The sequence below is a fragment of the Lepidochelys kempii genome, chromosome 5, assembly GCF_965140285.1.
Source record: "Lepidochelys kempii isolate rLepKem1 chromosome 5, rLepKem1.hap1, whole genome shotgun sequence".
Lineage (NCBI taxonomy): Eukaryota > Metazoa > Chordata > Testudines > Cheloniidae > Lepidochelys > Lepidochelys kempii.
The window spans coordinates 110,463,785-110,485,479 of NC_136384.1; the positions used below are offsets into that span (position 1 = coordinate 110,463,785).

General features: G+C 39.9%; 1 protein-coding gene across 1 annotated transcript in view; it reads right to left on the minus strand.

Annotated features, from left to right (window-relative positions):
• The window catches only part of BNC2 (basonuclin zinc finger protein 2), a 393,119-nt gene that overhangs the window by 94,566 nt on the left and 276,858 nt on the right, over positions 1-21,695 (minus strand). The window contains exon 4 of the mRNA XM_073346265.2: positions 14,618-14,853. Coding sequence (XP_073202366.1) covers positions 14,618-14,853 — 236 coding nt within the window. The remainder of the gene's footprint in view (positions 1-14,617; positions 14,854-21,695) is intronic.

Genomic DNA, 21,695 nt, shown 5'->3' on the forward strand with positions numbered 1-21,695 from the left:
GTGGTACCCCAGTTCCAGGTGGAACCCAGGGGGAACCCGTCACAATGTGTTGGTGATATCTAAATAAAATTCATCATGTGCCATTGACCACCTCATTGACCACCATGTCTTCTGTTCTAAATACCTCACCTGTGCTAATCCATCTTCCAGCTTCATACATTCCATACCTCTGAGAAGTCCCAAACAGTCAAAATACTTATTTATTTTCAACACAAATCTGCCATAGACATTTTTCCTTCCTGCTTGTCCCCCCTCCACCTCTGCTCCCACATCTCAAAAACAAAAGCAAAAATCTTGGTCTGAGGCATAGGATGACTGATAGCCAGGTCTGGACCACTGACAGGTCTAACATCCATTATCTCACTACCCTTGCGACTACAAAATGGGAGCTTTATACCAATGAAAGAGGAAGAGTGTTCAAGTTTTCCACTGGGACATACAGCACTTGCTTCTTCTAGTTCTGGAATGTCCCAAGATACTGGCCCTTAATGTGATGATGTACCCAGAAAAGCTATTTTTAGAGTTTTCTGAAATGTTATTAGTGATAATTTCTCTCTCCTTCTGGGTAGACTCTTGACAAGGAGGAAGCCGACTTTACAATTGCAAGAATTGAAAAATAGTACCAGTAAAATTATTTAACACTCTCTAAAGCTTTAAAAAGTTTTTCTATAAAAGATGTGACGTACATAGGAATGTGTGTGGGATATAAAAACTTGTTTGGGATGACCTGCATAATTTATTAGTGATTCAGGACAACTTCTGCAGTGTCGTAAACTCTTGTGATTTTATCATGGGTCTAGTGATAATAGGTGTTCTCTTAAACCACTGCTCTTGAAATTCTTTTGAAGAAAGAAAGAAAGAAAGAAAGAAAGAAAGAAAGAAAGAAAGAAAGAAAGAAAGAAAGAAAGAAAGAAAGAAAGAAAGAAAGAAAGAAAGAAAGAAAGCCTAATGGTTGTGGAGAAAACTTAAAAACGTGAACCCTAAATGCTCAAACACAAACAGACAAATAGAACCAAAAATCTATTTTTTTAATCTCATGATTAAACAATCTCTCAATTTTGGGAGCCTGATTTATGATTTTTGAATGTTTGGGTTGGCGATACTCAATACTGCCATATCAAATTCCTGTTTAGCAGACCACACCATCATATGTTATGAAGACATAATACAGTCCTGCAGCCTTAAAATTCCAATTGTCCTGTAAGGGATTTCTTGGCTCTGCAGGATGAATGTCAATGAATAACACTGACTTCCACACCCTTCTTGTAGGAGGAATTGTAAGATTCCAAGGGTGAAATCCTGGCCCCACTGAAGTTAATGGGAATTCTGTCATTAACTTCATGGGGTCTGGATTTCAACACAAGGCTGTATATACACAGACACAAATACATATTAATTTTTGTCTACTATAACAAGGCAAAAATCATCCACAATGTCCCAAAATTAAAAGATGAGACAATTTTTTTCCTCCCAAGTTTACTAAAAAGATTATGTTAAAAATTAATTACTGACAAGTCTTATTCCAGATAGAGGTGACATTCAGAATTTTACTTAGTAATACTACTACATAGGCTATATCTACACCAGGGGTGGCTCTACCAATTTTGCCGCTCCAAGCAGTAGCCACCGAATTGCCACCGTGCCCGGAAGAGCCCAAGAGCCGCCGCGGGATACGGACTGCCGCCCTATTCTGAATGCCGCCCCAAGCACCTACTTGGAAAGCTGGTGCCTGGAGCTGGCCCTGGTCTACACTTAAAACACTACAGTGGCATAATTGCAGTGCTGTAATGTAGACATGTCCCACAGTGACGGAAGGGATACTCCCACTGCTGTAGTAAATCCATCTTCTCAAGAGGTGGCAGCTAGGTTGACGGAAAAATTCTTCCATTGACCTAGAGCTGTCTATTCTGGGACTTAGGTTGGCTTAACTATGTTGCACAGGGGTTGTGGATTTTTCATACCCTTGAGCGACATAACTGGATAGATTTAATTTTCTAGTGTAGACCAACCCTTAGTAATTACATACCCCCTTTCATCTGAGGATCTCAAAAGCACTTTACAAACATTAACTAATTTAGTCTTACAACACCCAAATATTAATTAGGATCATTTTGTACATGAGGGAAACTGACGCACAGAAGAGTCACACAACAAGTTAAAAAAACAGAGCCAACAGAAGAATTCAGGTTTCCTGAATCCAAGTCAAGTGTTCAAGACACAAGGACATACTGCTTCCCATTTCTACAGAAATGTCAACCAACATACAGGAGAGATTTCTTAAATAGAAATAAAACTAAATTCCCTAATTAAAATATAAGGGTTTAACCTTACAGATTCAGAATGTACAGTGTTAAGGTAGGGGGTTTTTTGGTTGTGTTTCTCTCTCTATGCTTGGCATTGTACTCCTACTGCCTACAAGGCAACAATAAGTGTTAATGACATTTACCCCTTCTAATGAGAGTCATTCATACTTCACTGTTATTCTTTGTTATTGGACAAGCACTAGTACATCATTGAAAGATCAGGGCTGCAAGGGGAAAAAGTCCCCCTGAGATCCCTTAGACTTCAAGAAAAGCATTAAATCAACTGATGCTAGATAGATGACAAATTTGAGCCTCTGGGGGCTTTCCTGACTCCTAAGTCTCTGTGGTCCTTGGTTTCATGACTGCCTGAAGCCAGCTCTGACACACAGACAATCAAAACTACCCCCAAATTTCAAGATAAGGGCAGTAAATGTCTAAATTGGGAAAAGTCTAACTGTTCAACTGTCATGGTTTGGAAGGATCCAAATACTAAGTACTCTCTAATTGAGCTAATCTCAGTTGATATGTGGCTGACTGGGTAATGCACTGACCCTTTCACCTCCAAGACCACAATTTGAATTCAGCCAGAAGTCATCAGGAGACAGGATATGCTGGTCTTTAGTGAGCAGAGGCACTAATCTTAGTACTACTGAGTGTGTGTGTGTGTGGGGGGGGAGGAGATGCTGATCCCTATAGTTCTGGGTGCAGAGACTGCACAGCTATTCTCACTAATATAAGGTGTTTAAAAAAAAAGATCCTTGCGCTGCTCACATGGAACTAGGGTATTGGCATTAACCCCTGCCTTCTGACCCCAAATACAGAAAGAGTCAGAGCTCCTCAATGTAGCCAAGTGAACTTCACGGAGGATCTGATCCAATGACTGATTCAAATGAGCATGTTCAGTGAGAAGAGTGAGTCTCTGGCGCAGGAGATGAGGGTAACACTGGACATGCCCACAGATTATCCCATTTTATTTATTTAAAACATAATCCTTTAAGAAGGTTTATGATCACAAAGAGTTAATGGAATTTCTGAAAGATGAAAATTGTTTCCTCCTTTGTTTACCTGCCAAGACTCAAGTTCACTTGATGGCATCACTCACACCTCAAGATGCACAGAGACTGAGGTAAAATGCACCTCCCCTCTCTTCGCTCTGTTTTAGGTGTTTGTGATTTCATCAATTGTTGCAGAAGAAACAGAACCATTAATTTAGTTCTTGGCAGCTAAAGAGCTTTTCGGCTCAGTTTAAAAAGATGCACACATGGTTCTGGTGTATGCCTGACAGACCTTCAGTAACAGGCATTTCCACGCTCTGTGCCCAGCTGTGTGAAACCATGTGTCAGTCAGTGGGATGACTGTGTGCTCCGTACCACTGCTCCCGCTTACCCCAATATTGTAAACAACCAGGACTGCTTCTCCGGTAAAAGAAACATATGTGTATAAAGTCTCTTTTTGCCTTTGCCAGGCATGCAACGGTTGCCTTTGCCACCCTGAGGTATCTGAGAAGGTCTAGTTATTTCTTGTTCTCAGATACCACTGGGTGGCAACTCATAAAGGTTGACTATGCTAGCAACCACTATATATAAGCATCACATACACCACTGTTGACCAGTTGGGATTAGACAGCTGTCTGCTTCATTGCAAGAGACGAGTCACAGAGCACCAGCACATAGTATTTTCCCGCTTCACACATTCTGAAAACCCAAATTGTCTTTGCGTGTTTTCCATGCCTCTGCTGTCATGCAACTTGTCTGGATGACACATTCAGAAGTGCCTATGAACTCTTTGCCTCTCTCCCATTCTTTTCCTGTTCAGGTAGCATATAAGTGTGAACAGGTGTGATAAAGCAGTTAAAAAGTCACATAATCAGGACAGTTGGGAGTGGTGCTAGAGTCAAGGGTACCAAAAGAGGCAGGGAGATGTTAGGGAGGTAAGTGCAGATACACACACAAATTTTGAAAGCATTGCACACTGGAGTCATAGAAATACTGCTGTCCTCCTGCACAACACTGCTTCCCTGTGGCTCAAGAGCTGTGTGATGGCTCAGAATCTCTGTGCTGTCCTGCCCCTTCTCAGCTGAGAGTGTATGTGGTAATAACTGCTGGTTTAGAACAGCTGAAATGAATACAAAAGAGCAAGGAGCACAGTAGTGGCCCTTTATTTCATGAAGACAAGGGAAGTCACTTTAAGCTGACTTGTTGAAAAGAAGAAACTCTTCCAGCTGATCATAAACATGGATTTTAAGAGGCAGGGTGCTGTGGGTGGCATGGAAAACTCAGGAGGTGAATAGCATAATGCAGGCCCATTGATCGGGGGAATGGGGCAATTGTCCAGGGGCCTGGGAAATTTAAAAGGGCCTGAGAGCCCCCGGCCGCTACTGCCCTTTTAAATTGCCCGGGTGGGCTGCAGGGTCCCAAGGTGCGCGGGACCGCTCCTGACCCATGCCTTGTGGGGGCCCTGTGGGCTGCCATGGATGGTCCCGGAAGTGATGGATTCATCACTTCGGCCCAGAATTTCTGTCGGCGGGCCTAGCATAGTGTGATAAAGAGGAGGGAGTGGGGAAGGAAGGGAAGTTGAACAGGAATGAGGCTGAAGGAGGGATGGAGGAGGAGAAAGGGAATGCGGAGAAAAGGACAACAGAGGGAGTAAGTGGGAATGGAAAGAGAAAAGCAATAGGGGAAAAAAAGAGGGACTGAAAGCAAGAAATAAGCAGCATGTACCGTAGTCAATTTAAGTTTCATTCACACAGATGCTTTGAAAACTGCCAGGGTTTGGGGGTCTTGGCAGAGAGAAGTTAAACAGAGAGAATACTTGAGCAAAGGAGCACAAGTGACTATAATGAAACAACAAATAAGAGAGGGAAATACAGAGCAGAATATACTGCACAAACCTGAAAAAAGGCAGAATTAATAAAGCCATAAATGAAAGGTAACTCCCCTCCACCTTCAAATAATTTAAATATCAGTGGCAATTATTAGCTGAACATAGAAAGGTGATGAAATGACTGGGCTAGGAGTTGGAAGTCTGGTTCTAATTCCACATTCTGCCCCAGACTTTCTTGGGTAAGCCTCCTAACTTAAGAACAAAAGAACACAACATAAGAACGGCCATATTGGGTCAGGCCAAAGGTCCATCTAGCCCAGTATCCTGTCTTCCGACAGTGGCCAATGCTAAGTGCTTCAGAGGGAATAAACAGACCAGGTAATTATCAAGTGAACCATCCCCTGTTGCCTATTCCCAGCTTCTGGCAAACAGAGACTAGACACCATCCCTGCCCATCTTGGCTAATAGCCATTGATGGACCTAACCTCCAGGAATTTATCTAGTTCTTTTTTGAACTCTGTTATAGTCCTGGCCTTCACAACATCCTCTGATAAGGAGTTCCACAGATTGACTGTGCATTGTGTAAAGAAATACTTCCTTTTGTTTCTTCTAACCTGCTGCCTATTAAACTTCTTGCTGCCTCAGTTTTCAATCTGTAACAAGGAGATAATACTCACCTACCTCACAGGGATGTGGCAAGGCTAAATTCATGAATGCAAGTAAGCTGCTCTGAGATCCTCTGATGGAATTTGCTAAACAAGTGCGAAGTATTCATTAATAAAGATAGTTTGATGTTAAATACACTTAGAAAAAGAGACAGCCAGACTTAGATGGGAGAAAGAAACCTTTGTTAAATGCAGAGACCCCCAACATACATAAAATACATTTTTATTGTATTCATAGGAGGTAATTGTCAGCTATCATTTTGTTGCTTCTTCTTACAATCTATCTGAAAGAGAAGCAGAAGAATTTTCTCTGACTGAAATGGATACAAGTATTTTTGGCTTGATACCAATGTCACCATTAGATTGCAAAAATCATAGATTCATAGATACTAAGGTCAGAAGGGACCATATGATCATCTAGTCTGACCTCCTGCACAACGCAGGCCACAGAATTTCACCCACCCACTCCTGCAAAAAACCTCTCACCTATGTCTGAGCTATTGAAGTCCTCAAATCATGGTTTAAAGACTTCAAGGAGCAGAGAATCCTCCAGCAAGTGACCCGTGCCCCATGCTACAGAGGAAGGCAAAAAACCTCCAGGGCCTCTTCCAATCTGCCCTGGAGGAAAATTCCTTCCCGACCCCAAATATGGCGATCAGCTAAACCGTGAGCATATGGGCAAGATTAACTAGCCAGATACTACAGAAAATTCTTTCCTGGGTAACTCAGATCCCACCCCATCTAATATCCCATCACAGGCCATTGGGCCTATTTACCATGAATATTTAATTACCAAAACCATGTTATCCCATCATACCATCTCCTCCATAAACTTATCAAGTTTAATCTTAAAGCCAGATAGATCTTTTGCCCCCACTGCTTCCCTGGAAGGCTATTCCAAAACGTCACTCCTCTGATGGTTAGAAACCTTCATCTAATTTCAAGTCTAAACTTCCTGGTGGCCAGTTTATATCCATTTGGTCTTGTGTCCACATTGGTACTGAGCTTAAATAATTCCTCTCCCTCTCCGGTATTTATCCTTCTGATATATTTATAGAGAGCAATCATATCTCCCCTCAACCTTCTTTTAGTTAGGCTAAACAAGCCAAGCTCCTTGAGTCTCCTTTCATAAGGCAAGTTTTCCATTCCTTGGATCATCCTAGTAGCCCTTCTCTGTACCTGTTCCAGTTTGAATTCATCCTTCTTAAACATGGGAGACCAGATCTGCACACAGTATTCCAGGTGAGGTCTCACCAGTGCCTTGTATAACAGTACTAAAGCCTCCTTATCCCTACTGGAAATACCTCGCCTGATGCATCCCAAGACCGCATTAGCTTTTTTCACAGCCATATCACATTAGCAGCTCATAGTCATCCTACGATCAACCAATACTGCAAGGTCCTTCTCCTCCTCCGTTACTTCTAATTGATGCGTCCCCAGCTTATAACTAGAATTCTTGTAATTAATCCCTAAACGCATGACCTTACACTTCTCACTATTAAATTTCATCCTATTACTATTACTCCAGTTTACATGGTCATCTAGATCCTCCTGTATGATATCCCCGTCCTTCTCTAAATTGGCAATACCTCCCAGCTTTGTATCATCCGCAGACTTTATTAGCACACTCCCACTTTTTGTGCCGAGGTCCGTAATAAAAAGATTAAATAAGATTGGTCCCCAAACCGATCCTTGAGGAACTCCACTGGTAACCTCCCTCCAGCCTGACAGTTCACCTTTCAGTAGGACCCATTGTAGTCTCCCTGTTAACCAATTCCTTATCCACCTTTCAATTTTCATATTGATCCCCATCTTTTCCAATTTAACTAATAATTCCCCATGTGGCACGGTATCAAACGCCTTACTGAAATCTAGATAAATTAGATCCACTGCATTTCCTTTGTCTAAAAAATCTGTTACTTTCTCAAAGAAGGAGATCAGGTTGGTTTGGCACGATCTACCTGTTGTAAAACCATGTTGTATTTTGTCCCATTTACCATTGACCTCAAAGTCCTTAACTACCTTCTCCTTCAAAATTTTTTCCAAGACCTTGCATACTACAGATGTCAAACTAACGGGCCTATAGTTACCCGGATCACTTTTTTCCCCTTTCTTAAACATAGGAATTATGTTAGCAATTCTCCAATCATACGGTACAACCCCTGAGTTTACAGATTCATTAAAAATTCTTGCTAACGGGCTTGCAATTTCATGTGCCAATTCCTTTAATATTCTTGGATGAAGATTATCTGGGCCCCCCAGTTTAGTCCCATTAAGTTGTTTGAGTATCGCTTCTACCTCAGATATGGTAATATCTACCTCCATATCCTCATTCCCATTTGTCATGCTACCTTTATCCCGGAGATCCTCTTTAGCTTTATTAAAGACAGAGGCAAAGCATTTGTTTAAATATTGGGCCATGCCTAGATTATCCTTGACCTCCACTCCATCCTCATTGTTTAGTGGTCCACTTCTTCTTTCTTTGTTTTCTTCTTATTTATATGGCTATAGAACCTTTTACTGTTGGTTTTAATTCCCTTTGCAAGGTCCAACTCTACTTGACTTTTAGCCTGTCTCACTTTATCCCTACATGTTCTGACCTCAATAAGGTAGCTTTCCTTGCTGATCCCTCCCATCTTCCACTCCCTGTATGCTTTCTGGTTTAATTATTTTCATCATCATAAACAATGTGTTGTAGGTATTATCCAATTAGATGGAATTTTCTTGTGATGAAATGCTTGTCTTGGGAAAGGAAGCTGACTGCAATTTCACAGGACTTATGATTGTTATTAATAGATAGTGTTGAGTTTAAGAAGGTATGTTACCATTACCTCACATATTCTTAGCCCAGCTGATATCTCCAGAGTGCTCTTTTTTTGCTAGTGATGCTTATATGTTGAGTGCAGATTCTTCAGCACACTGCTTACATGAACCCAGGAATGTCTTGCACTTAATGCTTGATAGCAAAAACATGAGCATCTTAGGCCTGGTCTAAACAACTGCAGCATCATAGCTGTGCCACCCTAGGAACTGTAGTGTACAAATATCCTTAGCTAGGCACTGTGTTGTTCTGACAGAGGGGAACAGACAGGAAAGCCGAGACAGAGACACGCACTCTGCTCAAGGAGGGCAATGCTTCACTACCAATGCTTTATTGTAATCTGCCATAGGCAAATCCAATTGTGAGCAATATTTAATTTTAAGGATAGTTAAATAATGTCCATAGTCACATCAGGTTAATAATGATTATGCAGCATACTTGAAAGAAAAGGAGAAAAATACATTACAGTTCTTTGGTTTTTCCTCAAACACCTCTACCTACTCTCAATGCAAAAATGGGTCAAAAGAACAATCAATTTCCCTTCTGACTCTGATATTACCAGGCCAGTAAGATAGAACAACCTGTTCCACTATCTTCCTTAGTGGTTGTGTGGCTGAGTGGTTATAATTTACAAAACTAGTCGAGTATTGTCACGCAAAGATAATACAGCTTTTCCATGTATGAGCAGACATCTGATATGGATGTGGGTACACTCCAGAGATTTTGAAATATATATATATATATTTCAAAATTGAGTTTAAAAAAACACTACACCATTGAATATAGAGCATGTGCAACTTGACTGAGCTAGTGTGCAGTTATCAGAAAAATGTCTGTGGAAAAACAACAATCTTATTTGACTCCCTCTGTGTATTTAGTTGACTTCAGTGACTAAAACAAGTGTTTATCTCTTTGTAGTCTGATCAGCCCTGCAGAGCCATCACAGCAATGGGAGACTGAGCTGAAGTCTTTTCTGGTTCATGCAGCAGCAGTGGAATTTTTAACTAGATGCCTATGATAGATTTTTGCAGATGGTTTGTGAGCAGGAAAGCACTGAGAATACCTAGATTCTAATCCTGGCCACTAACATGATGTCTGTGCCTTAACTTCCCCATCTGTAATGTGATGCTGTGAATATTAATTGCTCATGAAATGCTTTGAAAAGTACTGAATTGTGATTAACAACAACATAAAATCATTATTTGTAAAGGATCAGAATCTACAACCCTTATTCACATTAAGCAATTCTTTATGGTACAAGTAGCCCAATTGAAATCAATGGAAGTTGAGACAGAGAAAAGTACTCTCAATGTGAGTAAGGGTGCCAGAATCTGAACCAGCATATTTGTATTGGTTGACAGAAGATCTCACTGACACAAAGATGGATTCACATTGCACTCTCTCAGTGAGAAGACCTACAGTTCCATACTAGAATAAATAAAACAAATTCATTTTTTTTGGTAGACAACAGGTTAACAGCCCTAAAAACTAAAGCCCTTTATTTGTCCACAGAATGGATAGAGGCCAGAGAGTTTCCCTCCCCTGTAGGTTCTCTGGGATCACACTCTAGGAATGAAAGACTAGTTTAGTCTCCCATCTTACTTCTGCTGAGATTGCTTACCAAATTGTCAATCATTGTCAATTATGATGTGCACACCTGTGCACCAAGAACTAGATAAAGACCACCATTCACGGCGCACTGGCCATTGAACAGCTTACAGGTGTTAATGACTCTCCCCCATTATCAACCTTGCCTAGATTCTAAAACTGGTGAAAGACTATCACATTAGTGTGCTCAGTGTTGTATCATTATAATGGTCCATTAAGGGTTTAGCTGAATGATGCAACAAGCCATTCCATAAGCACAAAAAATGTTACCCGTCCAAGTTACTTTTAAAATTCACTCTTAAAGACAAAATGCTTGAGCAGCCAAAAACCAGGGGGAATCACACCTGTGTGGAAGACAAACATACATACCAGCACAGCCCTGCTGTCCAACTTGCTTGCCACTGGCTGCTTTAGGTGTGCCTCTCCTGTTCCTCTTTAAATTGTTCCGAATGTGGGTGGTTGGGAATTTTCCCTGAAAATTTTATCAATGGCAATCTGTGGGAAAGCTTTGATTGTACTAATTTTTTAAAAATTTTCCATTGGGACAATCAAAACCTTATAGTTCATATCAGCTCAGGTCGACACAACCGAAACATTTTGGTTTCTTGAACCAAACGGACCCATTTAGTTTCAGGTTGGTTTGACATTCGTCTGTGTTTGCCTGAGCTGTCACGGTGCCTCATAGGTTTTTCTAATTCAGGTGCGCCATGCTTCCATTCTCCTCTTTGAGTCGGGCTCCCTAGCTGTGGCTACATCTCGCACAATGCACTATGGTCGTCCCTCTCTTTGAAACACTGTGGTGCATTATGGGAGTCATTTTACCAGCATCTTGTCGTTCAGGTGAGTAACCCAATCCTTATAGGGAAATGGAGGCATGAGCACTTGAACTACAACTTCCATCAAACTCCGTGGCAGCTCGAGGAACGTGGACTAATGTCAAATCAATACAACCAAATATTTTGTTTTGATTTGTTGAACTGAACTGAAATATTTCAGTTCAGGGATATTGAAATGTTTGGTGTTGATTGGAAACATCTAAACAAAGCATTTAGACATTTCTGAATCAAAGTTTTTCACAACTCGCTGAAAGTTTTCGGTATTTTGACTTTTTATCCTGATTCAGGACGAAAACAAATGATGAGATATCAGAATTTCCACATTGGATGGAAACCAGCTCTATGGAATTTGTATTCAGGACTAGGTGAGTGGAGATATGCAATGGCCACTGCTGCTCTCCACCTACATCATGCCCAGATACTCCCTTTCATTACAGACCTAGACTATGAACAGGATGATGGTTACAAACAATGTCATGTTAGTCCTGTGATTTTTTTTCTTCTTTTGCTGGATTTAGTTAGGAGGGGATCAGCTACTTGAAAAGAAAAGTTAAGGGAGAGGGGATACTGATGGAAAGAGAGGTGAGAGAGGACAAGGCAGGGAAGAAGCGGTTAAGAGGGGCAGGTCTGGAGTAAAACTGAGGTGAAGAGACTGTGAAGGAGAGGGTTGAAGCAAACAGCCAATCATCACAGGGCAGAGACAGTTCGGTCAAAACTGCTGTAAATTCACAGAATATCTGAATGGCTGTGCCTGAAAGCTTCCCTAGCTGCTCCTACACATGGGAGTCTCTGGCTGGTTACTATCTGCAAATTTCCCCCAAGGCCACAAGACAGGGGGAGGGGCAGAACACCTGGGTCCTAGTTTCCCCTGTGTGGCGGGGGAGTGGCTGAAATCAACTAACTTCCTGAAAACATGACAAGTTTTTGCTAAGTAGATACAAGCACATTGACTGCATAGATGCACATGGGAAAGTTCTGAGCAAGTGAATACACTGGGTTATAACAGAAATGAATTTGCATGCAAAAGGAAGAAAGGCCTTGTAACCACAGCACTGGACTGGCGCTCAGGAGATCTGGGTTCAGCTCCCCATTCTGTCACAGACTCCGTGTGTGAATTCGGACAATTAATTTTGTGCCTCTGTCTCCCCATCAGTAACATGAGGCTAATAATACTTCTGTACCTAGCTTTTTGTATGGAAAAACAGAGTAATATCTGGGAAGTGCTCAAGTTCTACAGTGATGACCCTCATAGAAAAACCTACATGCTATAATAGTCACTATTGTGAACTCTAAGTGCTGGTGGCTAGGGTACCATATGTTCCCATACAGAATCTACCTTACACCACCCTCCTCCACTAAAGAAAAAGTTATTTGCAATGTATTTATTTAAAAACCAAATCATAAATGCTAATGTTAGGTCCCAAATATTTTGATCACATTCCTTCAGGTTTCACTGAAAATGTTTAATGAACTCTCTTTTCCCCCGATATACAGTGTTTCCTAGCTTTAATACAAACAAAATTAGAGAGCTAAACTAACAGACAGACTTGACTAAGTCTCTTGTAGTATGTCTTCATCTGCCCAGTAACACAATCCACAGCCTATTGCAAACCAAGTCAATATGTGGTAAGACTTTAACAGCCGCCCTTAACTCGCCTCAATAATTATTCTCTTTAACTGACATAATATTCAATATACTGTTGTTGAGTGCAGTAATGGTAAAATTGATGCCTTGAGGGCTACAATACGATTGAGTTTTAGCCAGATAAACTGACCTCTAGCCTAATGGTGTATTATAGGGCTTTACACCATTCAGATGCACAGTGTGACTGTTTATAATCCTCTATATAATTATATTACATTCCATTCTTGCATATCTTCAGATCATTCCAACAGATAATTGCCTGACTCTGCAACACTTAAGTGAGCAGAGCCACTGATTTCAGTGAGATTCTTCTTGTCTGCAAGAGTTACTGAATCAGGTTCGAGGCTTGCAATGTTGTTTCTGACCCTATATTTATCTTGATTTTTATCATATGGTTGAAAACAAACAGTTTGTCTCTAAATAGGCAGTAAGCTTGTCATCTGGAATCATCTGGATACTAGGATTTTTTCACCCTTTTTAAACATCAACATTCAGAATCCAGGAATTTAAAATGTAATGCAAAGCATACACGGCATCACTAAAAAATATCCATATTCTGTCAATAATACAAGCCACATATTAGCAACTACAGCATGTACCAAGACACACTGCATTCGTGTTTTCTGAAAAGATCAATTCTAATTTCTGAAACTGGGTTAAAATCATAGCAGATTATATTTTACATGTGGACACCTGGAACATTTAGCTTTAAAAAAATCCATAAAGAATGCTGAAAAAATCTAAAAAACTTTAGAATTTGTATATACCTTAATAAGAGTAGCAGGGCCTCAATACAACAGTTAGCCTCTTTTTTTCTCTCTCTCTCTAGGACGATCTACAATGCAGAACTGTTTACTATGACAATCTTTTAGAAGGAGTTTTAAGATAATTTCTTTGAAAACATGATGTAATTATGTGCAGGATAATGTGCTTCCTTTACAGAAAGGATGTTGCATGAAACAGGCAATAAAAGAAATAAGCATTGAAAGTTCCTTTGGGCAGGAACAAAGACTCCTCTGTGTTCTGTAACAGGCCAACTATGTTATTTGTGCCTACATAAATTAATAAAATAAATACAAAAATGCAATAATAGTAATCTTCAAAATTAAGCTTGGCTCATTCGGGCATGTCCAAATCATGGGCTTGAATCTGGAAGGTGCTGAGCACCCACAACTCCCATGGAAGCCCGTAGCAATTTAGGGCACTCAGAACCATGTGGTATAGGACACGAGATCTGAAATGCCCTTTTGAACAGATAGCATAATAAATATCTTGGAAGCTAACGGATGACTGGGTGAAGATTGCAGGTGACTGGGTGAAGATTAAACATGGAAATGCCATTTTCTGTGACTAAATCAAGCTGTTACAATTTTACAAAGGGAATGGGTTTACAAACCACATGTAAAAGCTCAAAGGTTAGCTTTTAACCATGAACTTATATTAGGAATATGGGTTTTTAATGTATTATAGGATAGTTCTCCTCCCTCAAAAATAAATGAGTGAAGGAAGGAAGGAAAAGTTGAAGGAGCAGCTGCACTGGACTTCAGATTATAGAAGTTGAGCGGTAGCTCTTGAAAACATGCCAGTTGCTTTAGATGACTAAATAAGGCTTGCAGCTAAGTAACCTCAGTATTTGCAGTATTCAAGGTATTTCCTACACTAAGTGTAGGGAAGTAAAAGAGAATACTGTGGATAGGAACCTGTACCTTAGGCAAAAGTAGCAAGTTTTACATACTGTACCACCGTCAAGGTACAACATGTCAAATACCTCTCACAGTTATTTACCTAAAGATCCACAGTTAAAAGGACAGACTTTTAGTAAAAAGCATGTTGGGTGCACAACTGTTAGTAACTTCAACATACAAAATAATGGTCAGCCAAACAATTTTTACTACTTGCTTTAAACCTCTTCTTACCTGAAGGATGTAGCCCCGAACGTAGTCCCGAAGCGTCCAGCCTAAGCCATGCAGGATGTGCAGCACCTCTTCCTGCTTCAATACACTGAAGAGTCGGTCCAGCAATATCTTCAGTCTCACAGGCACAGCCTGGGTACCATAGAGCATCAGGCTGCTGATGTCAAACACTACGTTGGACTGCACAATCTCCACTTGGGTAGGGTGGTACAGATGCTGAGTGCTAAGCTTGTCCAAAGCTGATAGATACAGGTTGGGGTAAGAGTAGACACAGAGATGGGGAGAGAGGAAAATAAAAATAAAAGTAAGATTATTAAAGCATATCTAATATTCTGTCAAAGTGAATCTTCCATAAACACCAAGTGTATCTTCTTTACCACAGACTAGAGACAGTAAGCAATAGGCTCAAATGTTCAAGAGTTTTCATTAATCTTTCATGCTTAAGTTTTTGGTGCCCTGCTGGTTTTCAAAGGTATTGAGCGCTCACAGCTCCCATTAACTTCAATTGGAGTTCTGGGTACACACAATCTCTGAAGAATTGGGCCCTCAGTATCTCACATTAGGGTGACCAAAAATGGATGCACCTGAATGAATGAACATTTCTAAAAATTTGAGCCTTAATCTCTGAAAATAGAATCCACTGCAATGTTTTAAAAATTGCTGCCGTGCATAATCATAAACTGGAATAATCAATTTACTGCTAATTGAACTGCTAGTTATTACACTGGCAAACATAGCCAATTCAATCCAACTTACCTCTTTTGAATGAATTTTATGATCAAATATATTAATAACTTAAAGAGGTGGGGGAAGGCGAGGTTTGAGCTTTATTTTCGGTTTGCTGGGAGGAGCATCTAGTAATTCTTTTTCCCCTTATGTGACGTTTAATGTGATGGAATTACATGTGGCATCATACATTTCAGCATATACTATTATTTGCTCTCAATTTCTTTTCCACTTTATGAATTCTATCACAGCACCTAAACTTCCAGACTATTTGTTTTAAACAGAACTTTTTGAGCTTTTAAAATAATGTTATAGGGGTTCCTCCTCCTGTACTTTGGTTTCTTCTTGGATTCACTGGAGAGTTCATGTACTCTTGATAAATTGCTTTCTTACATCGAGATTGTAAAGGCCCTTATCATTTACCCGCTGGCTTCATTCAACACATTTACTCCAAGGAATACTTTTGTCAAAGAGTTCTGGTTTCCTCATACTTCATTTCTTACAACTGATTTGTTTGATCTTCCCTATTCTAGTGGTTAACGCTACTTTGAATAAATAGCTTTAAATGTAAATTTAATGTTCATGAAAGATAAGGGATTGGCAAACTTGGGTAACTGAAGTCCCATGTCTCTCCACAGGGCATTTGTATTGCAGAAATGTAAAGGGCAGGATTCTGTTATTCTTCCAACACTCTTCAACTACTTGGCCTTATGATGAGCAGTTGATTTAGAATCTAATAAATAGTTTAGATTAAAGTCTGAAGAGTTTAAATACCCCCAAATGTTTTTGTTCTTTTCCATGGTATTGTTCGTAGGATGGTTACATTGTTAGTACTGTGACAGATATATCAAAGTAGTCCATTAAGGGGAAAAAGAACCTAGAAAATTGAAATTGTTGAATGTGTGTATGTATTGGGGGGGGGGGGAAGGGTCTTGACATGTATGTGCCTCCATAGTGGGTAAGGAAAATAATGGAATCTGTTTTTAGTCACATAACAATGGATATTTGGAATGGAAGAGCAAGATTTGAATACATTAATAAAATATTAATAAGAGTCATAGCACCTCTCATCCAAGAATCTCCGAACATTTACACAATGATTTAAACTTCACAACACCCTTCTGAAGCAAGTTTTGACTACTCTGGCATTACCAGACTCATTGTTACAGATTGGGAAACTCACACACAAAAAGGTTAAGTGACCTAAGATCACACAAATCCTTGTAATTGCCAATAATAGAACTTGTCTCCTTAGTCTCTGACATGTGCTTTAATCGCTGCATCATACTCCTCTTCCAGGGGTGAGCATGGTGCTTTTTGCTAAATGAAACAGTTTAATTTAAAAATATATACAGGGAGGGTAAGTCCTTGCCTCTAAAAAGTTGGATGGAATGGCTCAGGGGTTTAAGGTGCTACTTCCAAATTGACCCAAGTCAGTAGTAAGATTGAAAGTTGTTTTCTTCTAATGACTGTGTGGGAATTATGCAAAAAAGCGTGGTGGCCTTGGTATAGCTCCTAGTGAGAAATTGCCCACTTTACAAAACCACCACATTTGACACTAAAAGCCTTTGCAGAGAAACCAGAGATGGAATAGACAAGAAGAGGAGAAAGTAACAAGTGGTCCTTCCAGAGGACTGAAGCACACTGGCAAAACACTGGGTAATAGCTTTGACAACCTACACTGCACTTATCCTGTGGCTAAAAAGAAGGCTTCAGTCTCCAGGGCTCTCAGTCTAGCACCAAATTCACTTAAAGTGGTTTAATTTTTTTTAACAAGTTTACCATTGGAGCCCGAGTTAGGATCTTAAAATTGGATGAGGAGTTAGTTCTGAATTTGTCTACATTTTACCACAACCATCTTCAACTTGGAGTTGGGGCCTTATACTGCAAATTATAGTAACCACAAATAAAGACACTGAGTTCCATTCTTTTTAAGCACAAATCAGGATGTGCATTCTAATGCATAGTTTATAACAAAAAAGGCATATATTTTTCCATGGGTGTGTCAGAAGAGTGTTCACAGAGTATAGGCAAATGCCACACTACAGACTGAAATGAAACACAGGCATGTGGAGAGGAAGGAAATGCATTTGTGCCAGCACAAGGAATAACCGTGTGGCCAACAGCTGGAATTTTTGTGGCTCATTAATTAATGGAACTACTTTTCACTGCACTCAAGTATGGAACTAAATAATGTAGAGAATGCAACCTTTCACCATTATTTATAATCTACAAAATTATATCCTATTTGTTTAGAAAAAGACTATAAAAATGATCAAGCAAGAACAAAAAAAGGAACAGTAACAAGAAAAAATACCGCACTGTGTCTCAGTGAATTGTATCTGCTTCTGCCCATCCATTCTGAAAATACTCAGAGAAGTGTGAGAGAAACACCGGGATGTATTGAAAAGGTTCTTTGGAGAGCACCTAAGTGACTATTTCCTAAATCATTACTGAACCAATTTCAGTGCTTCAGCCTGGTGCGAAGGGGGCATTTTGTTGCTGAGATGCCTTCTTTCAGATAAGCCATAAAATAAAACATCTGAGCCCCTATGGTTGATAAAGACCCCGTGGCTCTTTTTGTAAAGCTGAGGGTGTTCATTTCCATGTCCTGGAAAAATGTCAATTTGGGTAATATTATTCTGCCTCCCTGAATTACCGCTCCAATTTCAATTGGATATGGCCTTCTTCTTCACTTCCTGTCCTAAACTGTTCTCTAGTGATGCTATGTGCTGATGAACAGCTACTGCATTTCACCTCAGAGAGTCTGCATCTCAAAGGTAAATTTATCCTTGTGGGTAGTCTGCATAAGAGAGTTTGTTAAATGCTTTGGGATCCCCATGATGAAAGACACTATGTATAAATATAAGATATTATCATATCTGAAAAATGACAAAAGCAGATGTTTCCTTATTAAAAAGGCACTGTTGAGTGTCATGCCATAAAAATACACACTTTGAGTCATTTCTGGCCCAACTGAAGTTAATACCCATACTCTTAAAGATTTCAGTGGGATCAAGATTTCACCCAGAAAAGCCAAAACCATTAACGCTCATGTTACTTTTGAAAGGACACACATAATCTTTCAAAAAGCCATGTGTGTTTGTTTTGGGTTCAGTATGTTAAGTTTAGGCGCTAAGACTACGAAGCACCATCCCAGTTTGGCACCCCTTTTTAGTGGCTGCTGCTGCCCCCATCTCCTGGTACTCCCCACCTCTGGATGAGCTGATTTACAGAGGGAAAAGAGGTCTAATGAATCTTAAAACCACATGCTTTGCGAGTAAAGAAGTCAACATTTTTGTGGAATGGCCTGTAAAAGACCCTTGTGTTTTACTAGAACAACATACAGTGGAGTAATATTTTTGAGGAGTACTATTTCTAAATTTAAAATGATCATTTCAGGAATTACAACTAGTGAAAAAAGGAGCCAAATACATTTTCCTTAAACTCCAAAGAACTATTAACTTGTTAATTAGTTGTATGTAGTGTTATTGTAGCCGTGTTGGTCAAAGGATATTAGAGAGACAAGGTGGGTGAGGTAATACCTTTTATTGGATCAACAACTTCTGTTGGCAAGAGAGACCAGCTTTTGAGAGACTCAGAGAAGAGCTCTATGTAGCTCTCTCACCAACAGAAGTTGGTCCAATAAGAGATATTACCTCATCCATCTTGCCTCTCTTGTTAATTCTTGTAAGAACGGGGAATCTCTTCTCTCTACCCTCAGCTCTTTGAGTTATCAAGTTTTATTGCTCCCACTTATGGTCTGTCAGTGTTTCTGTTATCAACCCTGATTTTGAATAGTTTATACTATTTTTAGGGCCTGATCAGAGCTGGCGTTAGCCTTATTGTGTAGGAAGGTGAAACAATTGTTCACTGCCCACACATATACCTGACTCCTGTGATTCCACTACTGTGTACAAGGAAGCACTGAGGATTTGCAGAAAAGCTAGGAAGAGGATCCTAGTGAAACTGACGCATGTATATAAAAAGCATGTGCACCTGATTTTCAGGTTCCATCCAGGCTCCTGCGGCAGGAGAAGTAGCATCCAGCTGCTTATGCTGGGATCTGTGCACGGCTACCAACACTTACAGTTTTGCCCAAATAACCTGCAAGATTTGGCGTTTGCTAGCATCCCAGCTTCTGGAGGGTCGCGTGTATTCCAGTACATTTTAGAGTGTGTCACTACTGTGAGAAGCAATGAGCCTGATTAGCTTCATGAGTGCTAACAGAACTCAGGGAGAAGAAATCCAGCAGTTCCAGGAGTCAGAGCAACACAATTTGAAAGCAAACATCCTCTGATTGGGCATAGGGAAGATGGCAGATGCAAAGAACTACAAGGTACTCAACACTTTTGAAAATCAGGCCAGTTATTTAAGTACCTAAATATGAACTTAGGAAACTAACGTTAGGAATCAGGTTTTGAAATTCTTGGCCAAATGCGTTTTGCTCATCTATACCATCAATGCTGTGCACAAGTGACGGTGAAAAAACTGCACGAAAAACTGTGTATGCAAGTTGTGCACACACAAATGGAGGCTGCATCTGAACTCCTTTTGAAAATTTGGCTTATATGTACTTTACAATGTAATACCAACAAACTCACTCCTATAGATTTTAATGAGACACTGCATACTATGATTCAAATTGTAAATGGGCCCTTTGGAATTGAGACAATGTCAGCCTTTTCACATTACCATTTGTAGTGGTCTTACTATGAAAAATTTCAGCCAATGGATTAGTCTGTACATGTGTATTGAGTATTCTATGCCAAAAGCTTTGGACCCAGCTATAGTTTATCAATGGACAAACTTTAATGTTCCATTTGTGGGGTTTTGTTTTTGTTTAGTTTTATTTTTAACTGTAGTAAAAAGTGGGGGGGAAAATCTACACTTACATTTTATTGGTTTTGAGGGACCCTATGCAATTCAAAGGAAATTAAATACAGAAGGTATATTAAAATAGTATTAAATGACTAGTTTGATTTATCAAAAGCCAGAGAACACAGAGTAAGACTTTCACTTCATCCATACCTCAGCCAGTTATGCTGAGGCCCAGCTACGCAAGATCTCTCACTGACCTGGGACCCCTCCCATATCGAAGTACAATGGGAGAGTTCAGGCTGAAGTGGAACTCTTGTCCTCTGAATATATTCCTCTCTCTCTCACACACACACACTATATATATATATTTCTCTCTCTCTCTCTCTCTCACACACACACACGCTATATATTTAAAGTCTCACATCCATTTTTGAATAATGTTTGAATGAGATTTGCCTTGGTTCAATATAAAAGTATTACAAACCTGCTAGTTTTAATGAGAATTATACTTTTAAATGCACATACTATTTGTAAATCTGCAGATTCTAGCAGAATATTTAGGAACTCTGGAGTGGGGAAAGCAGGTCTAGTAAAAGTATGTCTCCAAAAAGATCAAGACTTTCCAGTAGACTAATACTATACCTCACAGCTAAAATTTTGCATAATAAGAATACTACACATTTTAACATGAAAATATTATTGATTAAAATGGATCTCATTCCCATTTCCATCTTAAATCTAGATTGAACACTTTTTCTATTTATTATATTTCCTGGAGCCCCAACACCACCCCATCCAACCTACCAGACATGCACACAACGCATGCACAAATTTAAAAATAAAGTTTTCTGTTTCCTGCTGCTGGTTTTACCCTAGGTGTAACTCCCGCATTAAACTGCTGTGTTTCCATGACTAGCAGAGTGAGTCACACTTCAGGGAGCCTTGCAACAAATGGGAGATTTTTATTTATTTATTTTAAGATGAGCTGAGCCACTTTCTGAAGCAACAAAGCTTGGCAGACAGGTTAAATATACAAGACCCATATGGCAAGGCTCCATAACACTGTTGCAACACAGTGCGTAGAACAATCAACATGGGATGAGCAAACAGAGCATTATTAGTGGCAATTTCCACATATAATATAGTACAGTTAGCTTTACATTTACTTGACGGAATGGTGAAAATGAACGGCTGCAAATTTTTTGGAGTTCAGATTTATTTTTTCCAATCACCCATCCACCACCATACAAAAGTAGGACACCTCTTCAAGGAGGGAATGCAGCAAATGAATAAGTAATTTGCTGAATTTGCTGAAGGGGCTGGCAAACTACAGCAATCCTAGGGGTGGTTTAGAAATATCCTCCCTCTCGAACAAATTTTAATACCTGCCATTTGGCACAATACAGTGCATTTCAAAGGTGAAAAATGTGCTCTTCAAAAGTGTCATCCTTAGCCAGGAACGGAAGGTACCCATAGGCAAGATATGCAGCAATATCCAGAGAAGGGTATAAATGCCATGAAATCTCCCCATCCA